The 17,458-nt window shown below is 45.9% G+C and overlaps 1 protein-coding gene across 7 annotated transcripts in view; it reads left to right on the top strand.

Annotated features, from left to right (window-relative positions):
• Window positions 1-17,458, top strand: part of TRIO (trio Rho guanine nucleotide exchange factor) — a 255,311-nt gene that overhangs the window by 67,169 nt on the left and 170,684 nt on the right. For all 7 annotated transcript variants that reach the window (XM_081919102.1, XM_081919103.1, XM_081919104.1 and 4 more), the window contains exons 3-5: window positions 3,842-3,956; window positions 7,214-7,406; window positions 8,545-9,057. In XM_081919102.1, coding sequence (XP_081775228.1) covers window positions 3,842-3,956; window positions 7,214-7,406; window positions 8,545-9,057 — 821 coding nt within the window. The remainder of the gene's footprint in view (window positions 1-3,841; window positions 3,957-7,213; window positions 7,407-8,544; window positions 9,058-17,458) is intronic.

Raw genomic sequence — 17,458 nt, 5'->3', positions numbered from 1 at the left:
TCTTATACCAGTGAACTATTCCCAAATCAAGCGGAGCTCTCAAATCAGCCTACACACACACACACACACACACACACACACACAGAGTTGTACCTCAGAAGTCGAACGGAATCCGTTCCGGGAGTTCATTCGACTTCCAAAACATTCTGAAACCAAGGTGTGACTTCCAATTGGCTGCAGTACCTCGTTGGACATTCGGGTTTCAAAGAACGTTTGCAAACCGGAACACTCACTTCTGGGTTTGCGACAGTCGGAAGCCAAAACGTTCGACTCCCAAGGCGTTCAGGATCCAAGATACGACTGTACAGCCTAGGCTTTAGTCAGGGTAGTTTATGGTTAGCAGAAGATACGCGCCCTAGATTCCATGTTACATCTTTCACCAAGATGGACCTCGATTTCTTACTCAAAATGCCTCCTTTTGCTAGAGATCTTCTGTAGCTGCGTAAGAGGCAGCCTACCTGCCTTTTATGTCAGCCGGTGAAAGTATATGGAGCTAGAACCATTTTTCTCTTATTGTTTCTTGGGCTGCAGTTCTGTGGTTCTTTTGTTCATTGTCCTAGGTTAAACAAGACTGTGTTTTCTCATCCAGGAGAGTCTGACTAAGCTCAACTCGCCCTAGGTGTAAGTCTTTCTCTGCTAAGCCAAGTTAACAGAGCAGCTGGGTAGTTAGACTTTGGAAGTTTAAAGTTTCGCTTTGTTATCCTGGTAGTGCCTCTCATGATATATGAGTCCAACAATTCTTTAACCCCTGTAAGTGTTGGTATCTATTGACAATGTGTCCCTCCTGTGTTAGAATATCTTTAGATTTGGCAATAAAGCTGGAATAACTGAGCACCCATCTAATCTGGGCTTCTACATGACCCCTGGAGACCCCAATGGGTTCTTTCTGTTGTGTTTCAGGGCAGAGGTGTTGTTGCCCTGTGTGTAAAACTGGGTGACACCATTTTTTCTTGGTTTACTGTACCCCAGAAATGTGTGAATCCTAATCAGAGATGACTGTCAAAGATTAGTGCTGGAGAGAGATCAATATCTTATTGGGTTTGGGTTCATTAACGGTTGCACATTCCTTTTCTCCCACCACCAAACCCACATTCCTGGAGATTATAATTTTGCAATAGTGTTAAAATAAAGAAGAAAAATACCCTTTCCCCCTTTTTTTTAAAAAAGGCTGTGTAACAGTATAGATAGGTTTGTTTAATTTAAAACATTTATTATGAGCTTTTCATTGCAAATACAACTCCTGAGCAGGTTACAAATGAAAGCAGTTTAGTACCTGGATACAGGTACTAAAAAGCAAGGCAGGTGGTTAAGAAACCAGCTGAAATAAACCTCAGCGATGGCACCAAAGTCCACAAACTGCTGTGTTGAATAAGCAGGCCGTCATCTGGTTTCGAAAGGCTAAAGTAGTGGGTGAGTCTCCATGGCAAATCTCTACAAATAGCATGGATGTGCCATAATTGATTGGCTAATTTAACTAGAGTGAGCTGGAAAATTGTCCTGGGGGAGATAAGAAAAACAGGTAAAGTTGCGCAGTTGTGGGAGGAGTTGAAACTGATGAGATTGCTTTTTGTGCCTTTGCTCCACTGCAGTAAGTCCAACAAAAATTGTCTTCTGGCATTGCTTCTAAGTCATGGGTCGGCAACCTAAGGCCCATGGGCCAAAGGGGCCCACAGGGGTTGTTTAACCGGCCCCCGAGCCTCCCCCGAACCAAGCCGCCTGCTCGGCGAGCCCCCACCCGCTGTGCTAAACCAGCGCAGTGACTCGCTTCCGCGGTGCTGAAAATCGCGCATGCGCTGACACTGAAAATCGTGTCTATGCAGACACTGGAAATTGCGCACGCATGATCCGGCCCACAGAGGGATCTCCGCTGGAGTTAATGGGCCTAGGCGAGGTAAACCTTGCTGACCCCTGTTTTAAGTGGTATAGTAATACTGATGTTAGTGATGGATGCCTCTACTTCCCCATAATTGGATCTTAAGTTAAGCACGTAGCATCACCAGGAATGCAAATACTCCCCTGGACGTAAAGGAAATAGTCAAAGCAGTGGCCACAGACTTTCCATGTCAGGTTTGGCACATGTCCTTTGTCCTTTCTCAAAAGGGGGCCAAGGTAGGAGATGAAGGAATGTCTGATGAGGTCATAGCCAGTTCTGGCTCCATCTCATTTCTCACACTGTGCATGCAGCTGACTCCGCCATGTGTTCATTGCTGCTCAGTGTTTTGCTGTCTTTTGCAAATGCCTCAGCTTCTATCTCTTGTAGCCTTCAAGAGCCCCAGTAATGGAGGCAGAAGGCGCATGATATAGTTGCTGCTGTGAAGCTAAGGTTTCCGGGATCTGGCCAGTGTCTGCATGGAAGACTAACTGGGAACTCCATGCAGCCTTCTCTATAAAGTCCTTGGAAGTAGGGATAGGGTTGTTGGTTTTCTGGCTTTGAAGAACAATCCTGGTCTGCATGTTTTTGTAGTGGTCATGTTGCTCCAATGAGTAGCTTTCTGTTCTTGGCCTTTCCAAGTGGTATGAGAGGCATTGTAGAGTGTTATTAGGAGTACCAGTAATTGTATCTATCAGTGTAAGTGTGCAAAGTGGTTTATAGACTCCCAGTTAGCTTGCCGTCGAGACTGGCCAGTGGGGATGGGAGGGAGAGATGGAGGGAGCAACAGAGGGGTGTGGTCAGGGACTGGCTGGACAATGAGAAATTGTAGGAGTAGCCACCCTAGGGAAGCTTCAGAAGACGACACGGTGGGACAGATCAGAGGATGAAGCGGGGGCAGAATGGCTGGATGCTGAACAAGTAACAGGCTCGAGTGAGAGAGAGGAAGAAGAGGCAGAAAACACTGCAGACGTAGGACAGGTAGCTGAGGAGGAGGCTGAGGCTGCAACAAATTCACAGGAGCCTGCCAGTCCTACTGTACTCCTCTCCGCTCCCCTCTTGTCTCCGGGAAGTCGGAGACTTTTGCATGTAGCAGAACGACGAGCACAGAGGTCTCAGTGCCCCCTCCCCGTAGGAGTTTTAAGACTGCAAGGAAAACAGCCGGACAGGGAGGAGACTTAGGGGAAAGTGGGAGGCTGGATTGTCAGTTCTGGCACCTGCTTGCCGTAGGTTTCTTTGTATTCTGTTTCCTTGAATAAGGAATCAACTTTACTGCTCTTCTTTTAGTCTCCATTCTAACCTGCAGCTCACAGGTGTGAGCAATAGATAGTGTCGGCATTGGGAGTGGAAGATCTGGGTTCAAATCTCCATTTAACCTTCCAAGCTTATTGGTACAAGGTCCCAGGGTATGGTTTGAAGGCACATGAGGCCACCACCTTGCTAAAAACTAAGAAAATTGTAGTCTGATCCGTGGCTGGATGGGTCACTGCCTGAGAATCACATCTACGCTGCCTTTGGTTCCATGATGGAAGGAAGGCCAGATACAAATGCAATAAAATAAAGCACAAAATAAATGTTCTGGGTTGTTTGGGGGAATTAACAAAGGGTTGCTCTCTGAATGCTTCTCGAGTCCTGGGACAAAGGCTGGAATGCCAATGTGATCAGGTAAATATTAAATATTTACTTCCAGCATGTTCAACATGGTTCTTGTAGACCTGAAAACAAGACCTTTTGTAAACTGCTTGTCCCCTGGTGGTGTGTGTGTGTTTTTGTTTTCAGCAAGATCTTAAAACATATTGGCAACATCTTTTTATTGAGCCAAAGCCACGCTTGTAGAAATGAACATGTGTAGAATCCCGTGCTGTCTTCTCAAATGCGTACTGTCAGATTTCATCCCTCCCCTGGGCAGAATCTCTTATCGCCAGTGCACACCGCAGCCTGCAGTTGGCACTCAATATGTTTCTTTTTCAGGTGGAAGAGATAAGCGCGGAGGCCCCATTCTAACATTTCCAGCTCGCAGCAACCATGATAGAATACGACAAGAGGACCTTAGGAGGCTCATTTCATACCTAGCTTGTATTCCTAGGTAAGGGCATCTTCCCTGTATTATGATTTGAAGGTGTGCTACTTTGCCTCGCTGTGTCAAAACACTTTAAAAGGGAGTCCTGTGTGGGTTCATACCAAGTTCATGTTCCTCTAACCTTCCAGTTGTTTGAGGAGATGTAACTCAGCAACCAGGCATGCCGCTCTGCAGAATTCAGAATGCTCTCAAAGAAGAAGCAGATCGCCATAAAGTTGGAGTAAGGTTGTTTTTCTGCACCATCTCGCCCTGAGCGATCGAGGCTGCAATTAACGACGACAACAACAGCAAATGCATTATTCCAAGAGGGTTGCCCTTAACCAGGAGTGCAAAGTGAATTGTGGCGTGCAGCCAAAGTCTGAATCACTCTTGCTGCATTTGCTAGTGTTTTTCAGGTTGCAAGACTAGTTTATACAACTTGTGATAAATTCAGATGATAAAAACAAACCTATCCTTGGACTGTACCACTTCCTGCAGCGGGTTTGTGGTAGGGGGCACTTGTCTCTGTGCACGCGTATGAACATTATTCCACATTTACACACAGAATGAAAACAGCATGTCAGGGAAAGAGTTCACCCTAGTCATCTCTTTGACGTAATTTTCCCTGAGGGGTGGGAGAGTGTGTGTGTCTGCTGCCTGAAGTGGCAGAGTCCGGGAAAAGCTTTACCACTCGATTCTGTGGATTTATAACCTATTCTGAATTTATGAGCTTTCTGGCAAAGGAAGAAACCAGTGTTCCAAGGAACAAGGGAGAAAGTGGCTTTTTGCGAACCGTAGCTTCTTGAGGACCAGCCTTGTTGAGAGTTATTTGTGACTTTGGCCAGTTTCGGTGCTTTGGCAAAGTGGCAACACTTAAAAGATGTTTTTCCTGGTTCACACTAGGCCGAAGCTGCTGCTGCTGCTTTTTTAAAACTGCCAGTTTCACAGCGGGAGGACATTTTGTTGAACCGACTATTAATTCCAGAGTAAAGTTTGCACCTTATAAATGGTACTGAACATGACTCTGCAAGACTGCTCTTCAACCCAGAAATAGCTCACATCTGAGCTGGCTGCCTCTCCTTCAGTCGGTCAGAATAATATTGAGTGAAGTGTAAATTTCCTCCTTAGGGCCAGCTGGCCTTACTGTATCTGGTTATGCTTTCAGAGCTTTCCAAAAGACTTGGCGTGGACCGAATGCTAGGCTGACTTTAGGCACTGGTAGCATTTAGGCACTGGTAGTCAAGCACACAGCTCTTTGTTTTTTCTTTTGTTTTTTCTTGGACAATGGGCAAGTCAGCAAGGCACCTTTGTGAAGGAGAGGGCATTGTGGGTGCATAATGGCTGACGAACATTAGAGAGTAGTTTTTGTCAGCATTGGAAACTTGGGCAGCTGGTTTAGCCGCTCATTTGGAGGCAGCTGATAGCTGCTAACTCGAATGGCTTTAAAACAGGGTTAGGGAGATTCATAGGATTAGGCCAGCTCCTGTAAGAACAAGATGCTGGACTAGATGGGCCATTGGCCTGATCCAGTAGATTCATCCTAAATTGTTGCATACTCAGGATGAGGTCCACTTGCACAACCAGACCTCCCTGCCTCCTTCCCCTCTGCCCCCCCTCCACCCCCTGAATCTGCTCTTGAGGGCTGGAGGGGGAACTCAGAACAGGATTAGCAGGGCACTTGGATAAGAAAGGGAGGGGGAAGCCCTGCTAGACTAGTGGAAACCCCTGCGTTGGATACAACCCACCCCTCCGCCTGCACGCCTTTTTAATGCTAAAAAGTAGAGCATTAACATCGTTGCTGCTTCTTTGGCGATCATTCATAGCAGAGTAAGATTGTCTTCCATGAACACAGTCTTAACAGTAAGTCCATAAGTGACTGTGGAGGTCAATTCTGGATCCACACGTCCTTCCACAGTGGGGACATAGGTTTCCAGGTAGGAGGGTTTGCCAAGCGTGCCTTCCTCTTAGCACGTTTCTCCCTTTCGTCCTGAGTTTGAGTGTCTTCAAAGCCCGTGAGACCTTTGGTAAAGACTGTTCTCCAACTGGAGCGCTCGCAGGCCCGTGTTTCCCAGTTCTTGGTTTTTATACTACATTTTTTTAGATTTGCCTTGAGAGAGTCTTTAAATCTCTTTTGTTGACCGCCAGCATTGCGCTTTCCATTTTTAACTTCGGAGAAGAGTAGTTGCTTTGCAGCTCTGCCTTGACTGATCTTTAAAGGAGGAACATCAACCACGAAGCCAAGGCCCTATAGCAGATGGCTGAGAGAGTTGAAGCAGTAGCAAAAGTCTGTGGAAACAGCTTGCGAGGCTGCCTCTTCCTCCCGAATTCTTCACCCAACCAATATAACATGGAGGGGTGATGCAGAGGGAGGAAGGCACGAGAAAGCAAGACCTTGTTGACTGCAAGCATACTTAGTGGTACCCCACTAAGGGAGCATGGGGAATATGAGTGCTGTCACCCTGGCCTAGGGGACGAAACGTTGCAGTGTATTTTCAGCCCTCGCAATCCCAGAGGAGAGATAAATAGGTTTTCAAGGAACTAGGACAGTCCATCAACAGACAATTAGTTTTTTGTTTTCTGAATCTCCCTAGGCTGAGTGTCATCAACATTCTGAAGTCAATAGGTCCTTGTTAGACTATGTAGGAAGTGTTTAAATAAGAGGGCATCTTAACAAAACAGAACTATTGTCTCACTGATATCTGGCTCTGTGACGCTACGGTTGCTTCTGTGCTGACTTTTAAATGAACTGTTAAAATTTTACTGAAACCTGTGTTGTGCTTTATCCACTAGTGCAGGAGCACTCCAATAATAGAGGTAAACTAGGCAGGTGCCTGGGGAATCGTAGAGTCATAGAATTGTAGAGTTGGAAGGGACCCCAAGGGTCATCTAGTCCAACCCCCTGCAATGCTGAAATCTAAACTAAAGCATCCAAGACATATGGCCGTCCAGCTATGAATACCTGTTGCATACGTTCAGATGTTCTGCGGAAAGAGGGAAGAGAGTGTGCCTGAATGTTTGAGGAGATGCACTGAGATATCTTGGCATCTGATTGCCTGGTTGATGTACATTATGTGTAAAATGTTCATTCATCTAGGGCTGGCCGTGCACTAGTGCTTAATCCTACCAGGTTGTGTAAAATTCCGGTGAGATGTCCTCCTTCTGCAGGTGAAGCTCCCACCGAGTTGACGGATGGGAACGAGAGTAGAATTGGCAGGCAGAGTAGCCAGGTTGGCACCTGGGAACCATTCCTGCCTCTATTAACTGTTGTCTTGTTTGCTTTCTAGTGAAGAAGTATGTAAACGAGGTTTCACCGTTATTGTAGATATGCGTGGATCTAAATGGGACTCTATTAAGCCACTTTTGAAGATCTTGCAGGAATCCTTTCCCTGTTGCATTCATGTTGCACTGATAATCAAGCCAGACAACTTTTGGCAGAAACAGCGGACTAACTTCGGCAGCTCCAAGTTTGAATTTGAGGTAAACTTCTCAAAAACCAACGTTGGGTGCCCAAAGTGCTGCAGGGAAACCCGCCATTTGAACAATGTTTTGGGAAATGTTGTAAAAACTAGCATTTGGCACATTAAAGCCTTCCATTTCAACGTCGCTGAGGAAACTTACGGAGCATAAACTCCTGTACTCCTCCATTGATGCTCAAGAGGGCAGGTGGGAAAAATAACCCCAAATGGCAAAACAAACTAGAAATAATTCCTCAGTGGCCCTGGGAATGCTGGCTGTGTCAGCGATGACTGTGTCAGCAATGATGCCCATCATAGCTGTCATCGGTCCCTTATTTGGCGAGAAACTCCTTTATCCCAGCGCCGTGTCCCGCTGCTGTCCCTTATTGATGATGTCCCTTAAATTTTGTGCGTTTCAAAGGAAGCAGCTACTCCCCCTCCCTCCCTGCCAGCCAGGGAAGACGGAGGCTCCAACTGTGTTGCTTGGCTGCATTGCTCACCCAATAAGGAGTCTAAGAACGACTGGGGGTGGAGCTTGCATGCCTTGTGCCGATCAAATCAGCCGCGTTGCCGGGGGACTCACCTTTGCTCAGCGCTTCCCAGCGGAGAGGTGATGGTGGTTTTCCTCGCTGCATCCCCTTTGCCGGATTGCTGCGCTGTGGGAACCGCCGCTTGAGGCTTCGTTTGGCTGCTGGCTGGGTTTTCTGCCCTTGGCTCGGAGGGGCTCAGAAGGTGAACATACTAGTGCTTGGAAAATCCCTTATTTTGGCTGCTGATCCCTTATTTTCGAGGCCGCTGGTCCCTTATTTTCAAATCTGTAAGTTGACAGCTATGATGCCCATATGTTGCTCACACGTGGAAGGAACCAATGAGCTCAGGTTGCTATGGACACATAGCAAAACTCCCTCTGCACCAACACATACTTATGACATCATAATGCCCACCAGACCATCAGTTTCAGTGGCCCAGCCATGCCAAAGCTTAGGTGATCCCTACAGGCAGAGGTTCAGATCTCTTTACATGGTTAATCACTGTGATTTGGGGGCACAACACAGCTCCCCCATAGCTCCCCGGAGTTTCGTTTAATGGATCTGTACAGTTTCCGGCGCTTTAAATGTATCTTGTCGTGTGGTTAACCTTTAACCGTTGCTGCTTTTCAGACCAACATGGTGTCTCTGGAAGGCCTTACCAAAGTTGTCGACCCTTCTCAGTTAACTCCCGAATTTGACGGCTGCTTGGAATATAACCACGAGGAATGGATAGAAATCAGAGTTGCCTTTGAGGATTACATTAGCAATGCCACACACATGCTCTCCAGGCTGGAGGAGCTGCAGGACATATTGGCCAAAAAGGACTTGCCTCAGGACTTGGAGGCGGCTCGGAGTATGATTGAAGAGCACTCTCAGCTGAAGAAGAAGGTCATCAAAGCGCCCATTGAGGACCTGGACTTGGAAGGGCAGAAGTTGTTGCAGAGGATACAGAGCAGCGAGACCTTCCCCAAAAAGAACTCTGGGTCTGGAAACGCGGATCTGCAGAACCTCTTGCCCAAAGTGTCCACCATGTTAGACAGGTTGCACTCGACGCGACAGCATCTTCACCAGATGTGGCACGTGCGGAAGGTGAAACTGGACCAATGCTTTCAGCTCAGGCTTTTTGAACAAGATGCAGAAAAGGTAAAATGGCGGCAGGGGGTGGGGGTGTTTCTTGGCCAACTTCTTAAGTTGATGGGACACGGGTGGTACTGTGGGTTAAACCCACAGTGCCTAGGACTTGTCGGGGTTCGAATCCCCACGACGAGGTGAGCTCCCGTTGCTCAGTCCCTTCTCCTGCTGACCTAGCAGTTCGAGAGCATGTCAAAGTGCAAGTAGATAAATAGGTACCGCTCTGGCGGGAAGGTAAACAGCGTTTCTGTGCACTGCTCTGGTTCGCCAGATGCGGCTTAGTCATGTTGGCCACAAGACCCGGAAGCTGTACGCCGGCTCCCTCGGCCAATAAAGCAAGATGAGCGCCACAACCCCAGAGTTGGCCACGACTGGACCTAATGGTCAGGGGTCCCTGTACCTTTATGTCTCAGCACCCAGTGGCACTGTGGGGGTCCGCAGGGTTCTTTTCCAAGGAAGGGGCCAAGTAAACCAGTCAAAGGATACTTTCTCAGAATAGAAATGTGAAGGAGAATGTCTGTACATTTTGCCTCGCATCTCAGGTTCTACAAATGCTAGAAACTTTCTGCTTTTAAAAAATGAAACCTGGGATTGGTGGATTTTGGTTCATCAGGAAACGGAAGAGAGCTGTCCCCTGTGTACTCCTCACCCTGCAAATACCCATTGATTGCTCTGTGCAGTGGACAGCTGTTGGAACACCCGGTACGGCTGGATGTGTTCCCCTTTAAGAGCCTTGGACTTAGTGTCTGTGTGACCGCTCAGGCTTGAGGAGGAGCTCGCTGCCCCTGTATGGAGCCAGTGTGATGTTGCCCAGAGCATAAATTGGTCCTTTAAGTCATGCTAAAATGGAATTCTGAATGCTTATATTTTTTAAAAAGGTAGGGGGGCAATTGGCAAGTGTAAACTAGCTTCCAGTTTTCATAGGCGTGAAGCCTCAAGCCTCACTATAGTCGTTGAGACCTTTCCATGCTTAATTTTGGATTGGCCCTCTTAGACTGCCGTCATGCACTTTGGGATGTAAGTCCAGCTGAACTCTGCATGCTTCAACTTCCAGATAAAACACACACATAGGATCTGCCCCTAGCTAACCGTGGCGTTGTGCAGTTTCATGTTGGTGGCCTCTTTTTTCCAATTCCGTAATGACTTATTTAGTGGGACGCGGGTGGCGCTGTGGATTAAACCACAGAGCCTAGGACTTGACAATCAGAAGGTCAGCGGTTCGAATCCCCGCAACGGCGTGAGCTCCCGTTGTTCAGTCCCTGCTCCTGCCAACCTAGCAGTTCAAAAGCACTTCAAAGTGCAAGTAGATAAATAGGTACCGCTCCAGCGGGAAGGTAAATGGCGTTTCCATGCGCTGCTCTGGTTTGCCAGAAGCGGCTTAGTCATGCTGGCCACATGACCCAGAAGCTGTACGCCGGCTCCCTCGGCCAATGAAGTGAGATGAGCGCCGCAACCCCAGAGTCGGTCACGACTGGACCTAATGGTCAGGGGTCCTTTTACCTTTACCTAATGACTTATTTAATGCAGACACATCTATGATTTAGGCAAATTAATCGTAACAACTGGGATTTGAGAGAGATGCTTTACGTGCTCACACTGCTTTTCAGCGCAGATCGGCTTTCGAAACAAATAACAGTTAAAATCTGGCACGCAACAAACAAAATCCTAATAAAACAGCAAGCCTCTCAATGCAGTAATTGTGGTTTACATCCCATGACCCCAGACTCCTGGTTCTAGTTTTTACCAATTTCTTTTAACTCAACTCCTCTTTCACTAGAAGGGTTGGGGGTATGCAGGCAACTGCAAGCAACACCTTTGACCTGAGTCTTGAGAGAATAAACGAACCAGAGGTCATGCCCTTTCCCTAGTTTGCTCCTAAAGTGACGACCACATAGGTTGTTGCTCCTTTGGGGTGGGGTGACCTGCCACCCTTGGTGGGCCCAGTGTAAATAACCTCTCTGGAAGTAATTGCAGAAGCAGATGTTACTTACAGCAGGGGTGGGGTAGGGCAGGCCTTCTCTTCTGCCATGATATTTGCTCATAGTAGACCACATAAGCGGCACACAAGACACTACCGAACCATTCTACGTTCTAAAACTTACATTAAAAATCCAAAACTCAAGAGGACAATGTACAAGATCTACTACAGAAGCCACAAGCAGAAAACTCATTCAAGGTAAAGGTAAAGGTACCCCTGCCCGTACGGGCCAGTCTTGACAGACTCTGGGGTTGTGCGCCCATCTCACTTAAGAGGCCAGGGGCCAGCGCTGTCCGGAGACACTTCCGGGTCACGTGGCCAGCGTGACAAAGCTGCATCTGGCGAGCCAGAGCCGCACACGGAAACGCCGTTTACCTTCCCGCTGGTAAGCGGTCCCTATTTATCTACTTGCACCCGGAGGTGCTAGGTTGGCAGGCGCTGGGACCGAGCAGCGGGAGCACACCCCGCTGCAGGGATTCGAACCGCCAACCTTTCGATCTGCAAGTCCTAGGCACTGAGGCTTTAACCCACAGCGCCACCTGCGTCCCGAAAACTCATTCAAATTGTGTCCAAAAGGAAGATTCAGTCTTTAAAGTTCCTTTAGCCAGGCTCCTGTAGATATCAATAAAGGTAAGTTTGATCAAACGAAGCATCGGCTATGTTGTGCTCAAGGGTTAGATATCAATGAAGATAAGTTTGATCAAACGAAGTGTTGGTGATGTTACGCACAAGAATTAGACAGGGTGCCGGCGTTTGTCAACTGTTTCACCCATGAAGAGTCTCGGGCTTCTTCAGTAAATTCTCTCTTATGGTTTTGATATATTTATAAACATTCAACTTCATATGATAAGTTCTTTCTTGACTTAAGCATTTATTCATTTACATAAACTGGCAGTAGATATCACCACAGCATCAACGCTGTAGTGTTCTGGATTTTCATGCCACTTAAGTTGTAAGTGTCAGCGCTGCTTGTCGCCGGAATGATGTACGGATTATTTAGTAAGAACGTACGGACCACCCTGCTTGTCACAGGAACAGTTCAAAGATGGAGTTAACTCTTTATTAGCAAAAACACGGTCTCTGCAGACTTGGCTGAGTGTCAGGCCTAATGAGCAGAGCAGCTCATTCCCATTGATGATCTTCCATGAAAATCACTTGCCAAGACTGAAAGGCCCCATCTCCTCGGGGCTTTCCGCAAGCAAGCGGAGACTGTGCCTGTAGGCAGCCAACCTCCCCTCCACCCTTTTCACGCCTCTCCTGGTTCTAGGTTCATTTTGCCTTCCTGACTCATCTCTGCCTCTTGGCCTCCCTCCTCCTAGTCTCCTGCTTCCACTTCTGCCTCTGATTCTGAACATCTCTCTGCCATAGACTCTCCCCGCTCACTGAGCCCTGTTACCTCTTCAGCTTCTGATACCTCTTCTTTCCAGTCCTCTGACCACTCATGGTTGTCCCACCGCCAATCCCCGGGCTCTGAACCTTCTTCCCTTGGTGGTTCCTCAGCTGGTTCCTCCTTCCTCTGCTTCCAACCAGTCCATGACACTGTCGGATCTGGCCAGGGACCAACCAGATGCCCATGGAGAAACAGAACCTAAGCACTACATGCTCCCCATGTGCAACTCTGCAACTGGTTTCATCGCTAGTAGCCATTGATTTATGTCTCCCTGTGCCAGGCTGCGTGGGTACAACTTCTGCGCTGTTACTGAACATATGTAGTCAAGGATGAGTCTAGACCCCCCTAATCTATCTTGATTCCCACCATGGCTGTGCAAGAGGCATTTCACTAATCAAATAGATCCCAAGTAAGTTGTAGATTAAATAAAAGCCCACGTATATTTGACAATGACTCCAGTTTAATATTGAAACATGGAATTGCGCTAAGCTTTATTGCTTTATGTTGCAGGGTTACAACTACATAGGGATGGTATCAAGGGTTTATAATAGCCCCCAAGAGTAATTCCAGTGGGGCCTTACTCATACCTTACTCATACATTTTATCTTCCAACTAAATGGTACCTAGAGACAGAAATTAAAAACATGAATAATGCGCATATTTCAATTTTTATTACAAAAAAGTAGGTATTGTGGAATGAATGGGGTCATTTGGACCTCAAGTCATTTAGACATGTAGTTTTTAATTGCGCGTTTTCTTTCTGTTGCAATGGGGGTGTAAATGCTCACAGTGCGCTCTCCTTAGCGAAACCCTCAAATTTAGGAGGAAGCCAAACGATTGGCTTCTTTCACCGTAAAGTGTGCATACACCTCAGATGCTTGGGAGGGTTTTAAAAGGTTAAAGCTGAATATTGTTCAGAGCTCAGGCCTGCTTTTCTAAGGACCAGTTCCAAAATCAGAAAGCCACCTCTCTCTTATCTGTATGCAATTGGCGAGCCTCTGAGGTTAGAACCCTGGACATTTTCACTTTGCTTCTGCTGCAGTTAAAACGATGACTGGCAGGGGATTTCCTTTTGCAGAACGCTACGAAGCTATAACACTTCCTTTGGGCTCTTCCTGCAAAGAGAGTAGAGTTGAGAAGCTCCAGGTGTACTCATACCTGTTTTGCAGCCGAACCCGCGGGGAGAGCTTTTCCTCTTTTAGAATATGCACATCCATCTAGCCCTTCCGCCCAGCCAGTGAACTCCCCCCAAGATTTAGGGCTCAACAGGGGCTGGGAAGCAGCATATGGAAATAAGAGATTCGTCCTCTCTGCCAATGACAACAGGAGATGATAACAGGAATCGGAGCCAATTCTGACATCATATTTTTCCCCCTCTAGCTGAGTACCCGTGGAGGATTAACTATGAGAAAAGAAAGTTGCTAGAATGGAAAATGCATGTGGATTTTACTGTTTTTATCCTAAACGAAAGCATGTGTATATACAGTGGTATTTATATCGAAGTTTTGCTTACTAGTTCGGACACACTTCATTAAGTTGGGGATGCGAGGGCCTGATTCAGTGCCTGTCCGCCCCGAGCAAATTGTTCCTGCCAATTGAGTGCCATCCGTTTTTGCAGTGGTTAAAAGCAGGGGGAAATTAAGTAGACACCGTACAGAGGTGGGTGGAGTACAGCGCAAATTATATGCAAATCACAGGGAATCGGAGAACACCCTCTTCCGCCCAGATCTCTCGGCTGATCTGCACAGATCACCTCAGGAAGGGGGGGGGACAGTGTGCCTGGCCTGTGTGTGTATGACAGAGATCCTTTTTCGGTCTACGCATACATTTCAAGTTTTGTCCGTAAGCTTCTTTCACAGGTGTTTAAGCCATCTGCAGGACCAGAGTGGTGATGAATAATAAAGCATGACTAAAGACCAACATTGGCAAAGGAATGAGACAGATTCTTTCACACAGGGGGTGAGGAATCTTCTGACAACTGGTCTTTCAACGTTTTCCTACCTTCCATGTAGCTATAGATAGGCTCTGGCGATCAAGACATACATACATACATACATATATATATATATATATATATATATATATATATATATATATATATATATAATTTTATTTATTTGGTTTTTCATATTAAAGTTTTACCATCACATATCCAATATACATCATAAAAAGAGGATTCCAGAGAATCTCCTGGACTTCCCTCCTTTGACGGTCCTAATGTTAGTTATTTCCTCCTGCATCTTGTATAATAATCCAAATATTTTACATCTCCATTCTATCCAGAATTCACCATTAAATTACAAGTGTTATTCCAATCCTACTAACGATTCTGTTTACAATGATTTTTAAGATAAATTATAAATTTCCCCCATTCCTTATTAAAAATTTGGTCTTCCTGATTTCTGATTCTTCCAGTCATTTCAGCCATTTTGGCATAATCTATCAACTTGATCTGCCATTCTTCTCTGGTCGGGACTTTATCTTCTTTCCATCTCTGGGCCAATAACATCCACGCAGCGCCTAAAATTCCTAAAAGAAAGGCTTCAGGTTTTGGTTTATGTTTTAGAAAAAGTTATTTTAAACATTTTTTTTCAATTCATTACACATCGTTTCCCAAAATACTTTTACAACCTTACATGTCCACCACATATGATAAAAGGAGCCTTCTTTTTCCTTACATTTCCAGCATATATTTGACCCTGTTTTATACATTTTTGCTGGTTTACCGGGAGTTATATACCAACGGTACATCATTTTCATATAGTTTTCTTTCAACGTACAGTGGTACCTTGGTTATCAAATTTAATCCATTCCGGAAGTCCATTCCAAAACCAAGGTGTGTTTTCCCATAGAAAGTATTGCAAAATGGATTAATCCGTTCCAGACTTCTAAAAACAACACCTAAAACAGCAATTTAACATTAATTTTACTATCTCATAAGACCATTGACCCATAAAATGAAAGCAATAAACAATGTACTGCAGTCACACAATCAGTAGCTGAACTGGGTTCCACACAGTCACAAAACAAAACAAAAAGAGCCGCTTAAACAAAAACACAAAATAAATAGCAAAAACAGACAGACCTCAGCTTAACACTCAAAATGGAAGCATAACACTCAAAACGGAGCATGTTCGACTTCCGAAGAAAGTTCGCAGACCTGAACACTTACTTTCGGGTTTGCAGTGTTTGAGTTCCAAGTTGCTTAAGTACCAAGGCGTTTGAGAACCAAGGTACCACCGTATAACATGCTGTAAATTTTAAATCTCAATTCCGTAACTTATTCCGTGCTGTAAGTCCAACCCTCTTAAATGCATGGGCTGCAGATCTGTTTAGAATCGAAGATCAGATTGCAAGCCTTCTCTCTGAAGTGCTACGTTTTTGTGACGTGAGGGCACTTGCAGGCAGAGTCTTTGCTATGCGAACCTTCTTTCTGGTATAGGCCTTGCCTAAAGACTCTACCATCTTAGAGCTGGCTGAGATGTCATAACATCTAGGAACACTGAGAGCATGATGGCACCATGATAACTCCACACGTTTGCAAGCAAAGTGCCGTAGTGATCATGCCAGTGGGGTTGGGGAGGAAAATTCACGAAAGAAAGCATCGCTTGGCAAGTGTTGTCTTTTCCGTTCAGGGATGTAGACTTGCTGTGCGGAAATGAGGCCCTTTCTAGACCGGCTTTAGAAAGAGCGCTAATTAGTTATGGATTAAGCATCAACATTGCTCACTTCAGGTGAGATGGAGTGGTAAATCTCAAACCCAGATAAGGGATCTGTATCAGAGAGTTTTTGTGTTAGCCTGCTTGTTGCTAAACCATACCAAAAAAAAGAAATCAGACAAATAACATTGGAGTTTTGTAGTGGAGCTCCAAAGCATAGTGAAGGGGAAGAGCCGGCCGAGACAATATAATTGGATGTTTTATAGAACTCTATAAAATTGCAGCTGTGCCATCTAAAGCGCACTACTGACAAAGAAGCAAATGTAATTCATTGACTAATAAATAATTGCATCTTTTTACACAGACTGTGTTTATTCTCTCCCCCACCCTCCACCCCCATTTCTAACTAGCTGTGCCACTGTTTCACATGGGATTATCTCCCTCACTTATAGCCAGCCTATACAATAAAAGGCTAAAAGCCAAATTAAAACAAAGATTAATGCCTAAGATGGATGCGCACGCACAGGGAATCGTAAGGTTGGCTTGTTAAGCGGAAGCGTCAGTCTCAAATTTTCGCAGGAAGCGGAGTGCATGGAGCTTAGACGTATCTAAAAATCACGATTTGATGCCCTGAAGATTTCACTTCAGATCTGCAAACTTCTTTATTTTTATTTTTTTAAAAAAACCTGGTGAACTCTGAAATGCCGTGAAGTAGATTATTAAAAAATCTAAATTGAAAATTTCTCAAGGGCTCTCTTGAAGCCAGTCTTCCATGCATGCTGTTTGTTAAATTACTCTTCTTTAACGCAGGCAGGAAGAAATGATGTTTTGTGACTGAAGGAAATAGCTAACCCGTTCCTTGCCAAACTGTACCAATTGATTAAGAAGGGGTTTTTTGGTGGGGAAGATAGGGCTAAATAGGCCTTCCAATTTTGCCTGCTGCAGAAGGCACAATGAAATACTCGAAGGAAGTAACTGATGCCCAAAGAGTGCAAACTATTAACGATGGCGGTGCGAGGGGACCATTTGTGCTTGGGTTTCAAGCAGCGAAATGTCTCGGGCCTGCATCTGTGCTGGTAGCGAACATATTGCTCCCCATTAATTAGAGCCGAAATGTTTAATCAAGCTTAGCTGGGCCAGCTCTGTTGCTGGGGGTGGTTGCCAAACGCCACCGGAAGCCAAGTTGGCCCAGAAATTTCTGTGTTGTTTTTTTTCCGTCCGCCATTGCTGCTCCCCGCTTTTCCACGGCGGATGGAATTGGGAGTGAGCACGGAGCTCAGCCAGGCTGGCTTTGTTTTTCTGCCAGTCCTAGGGGCTCCTGGCTGCCAGGCAAGGATGCAGCTGCCTTAGGTTTTCTGTAGGTAGTGCCACAAGCGCTCACCTTCC

Source organism: Podarcis melisellensis, assembly GCF_964234715.1.
Source record: "Podarcis melisellensis genome assembly, chromosome: 7".
In the NCBI taxonomy this organism is placed as follows: domain Eukaryota; kingdom Metazoa; phylum Chordata; class Lepidosauria; order Squamata; family Lacertidae; genus Podarcis; species Podarcis melisellensis.
This window is presented reverse-complemented; position numbering and strand designations above follow the sequence as displayed.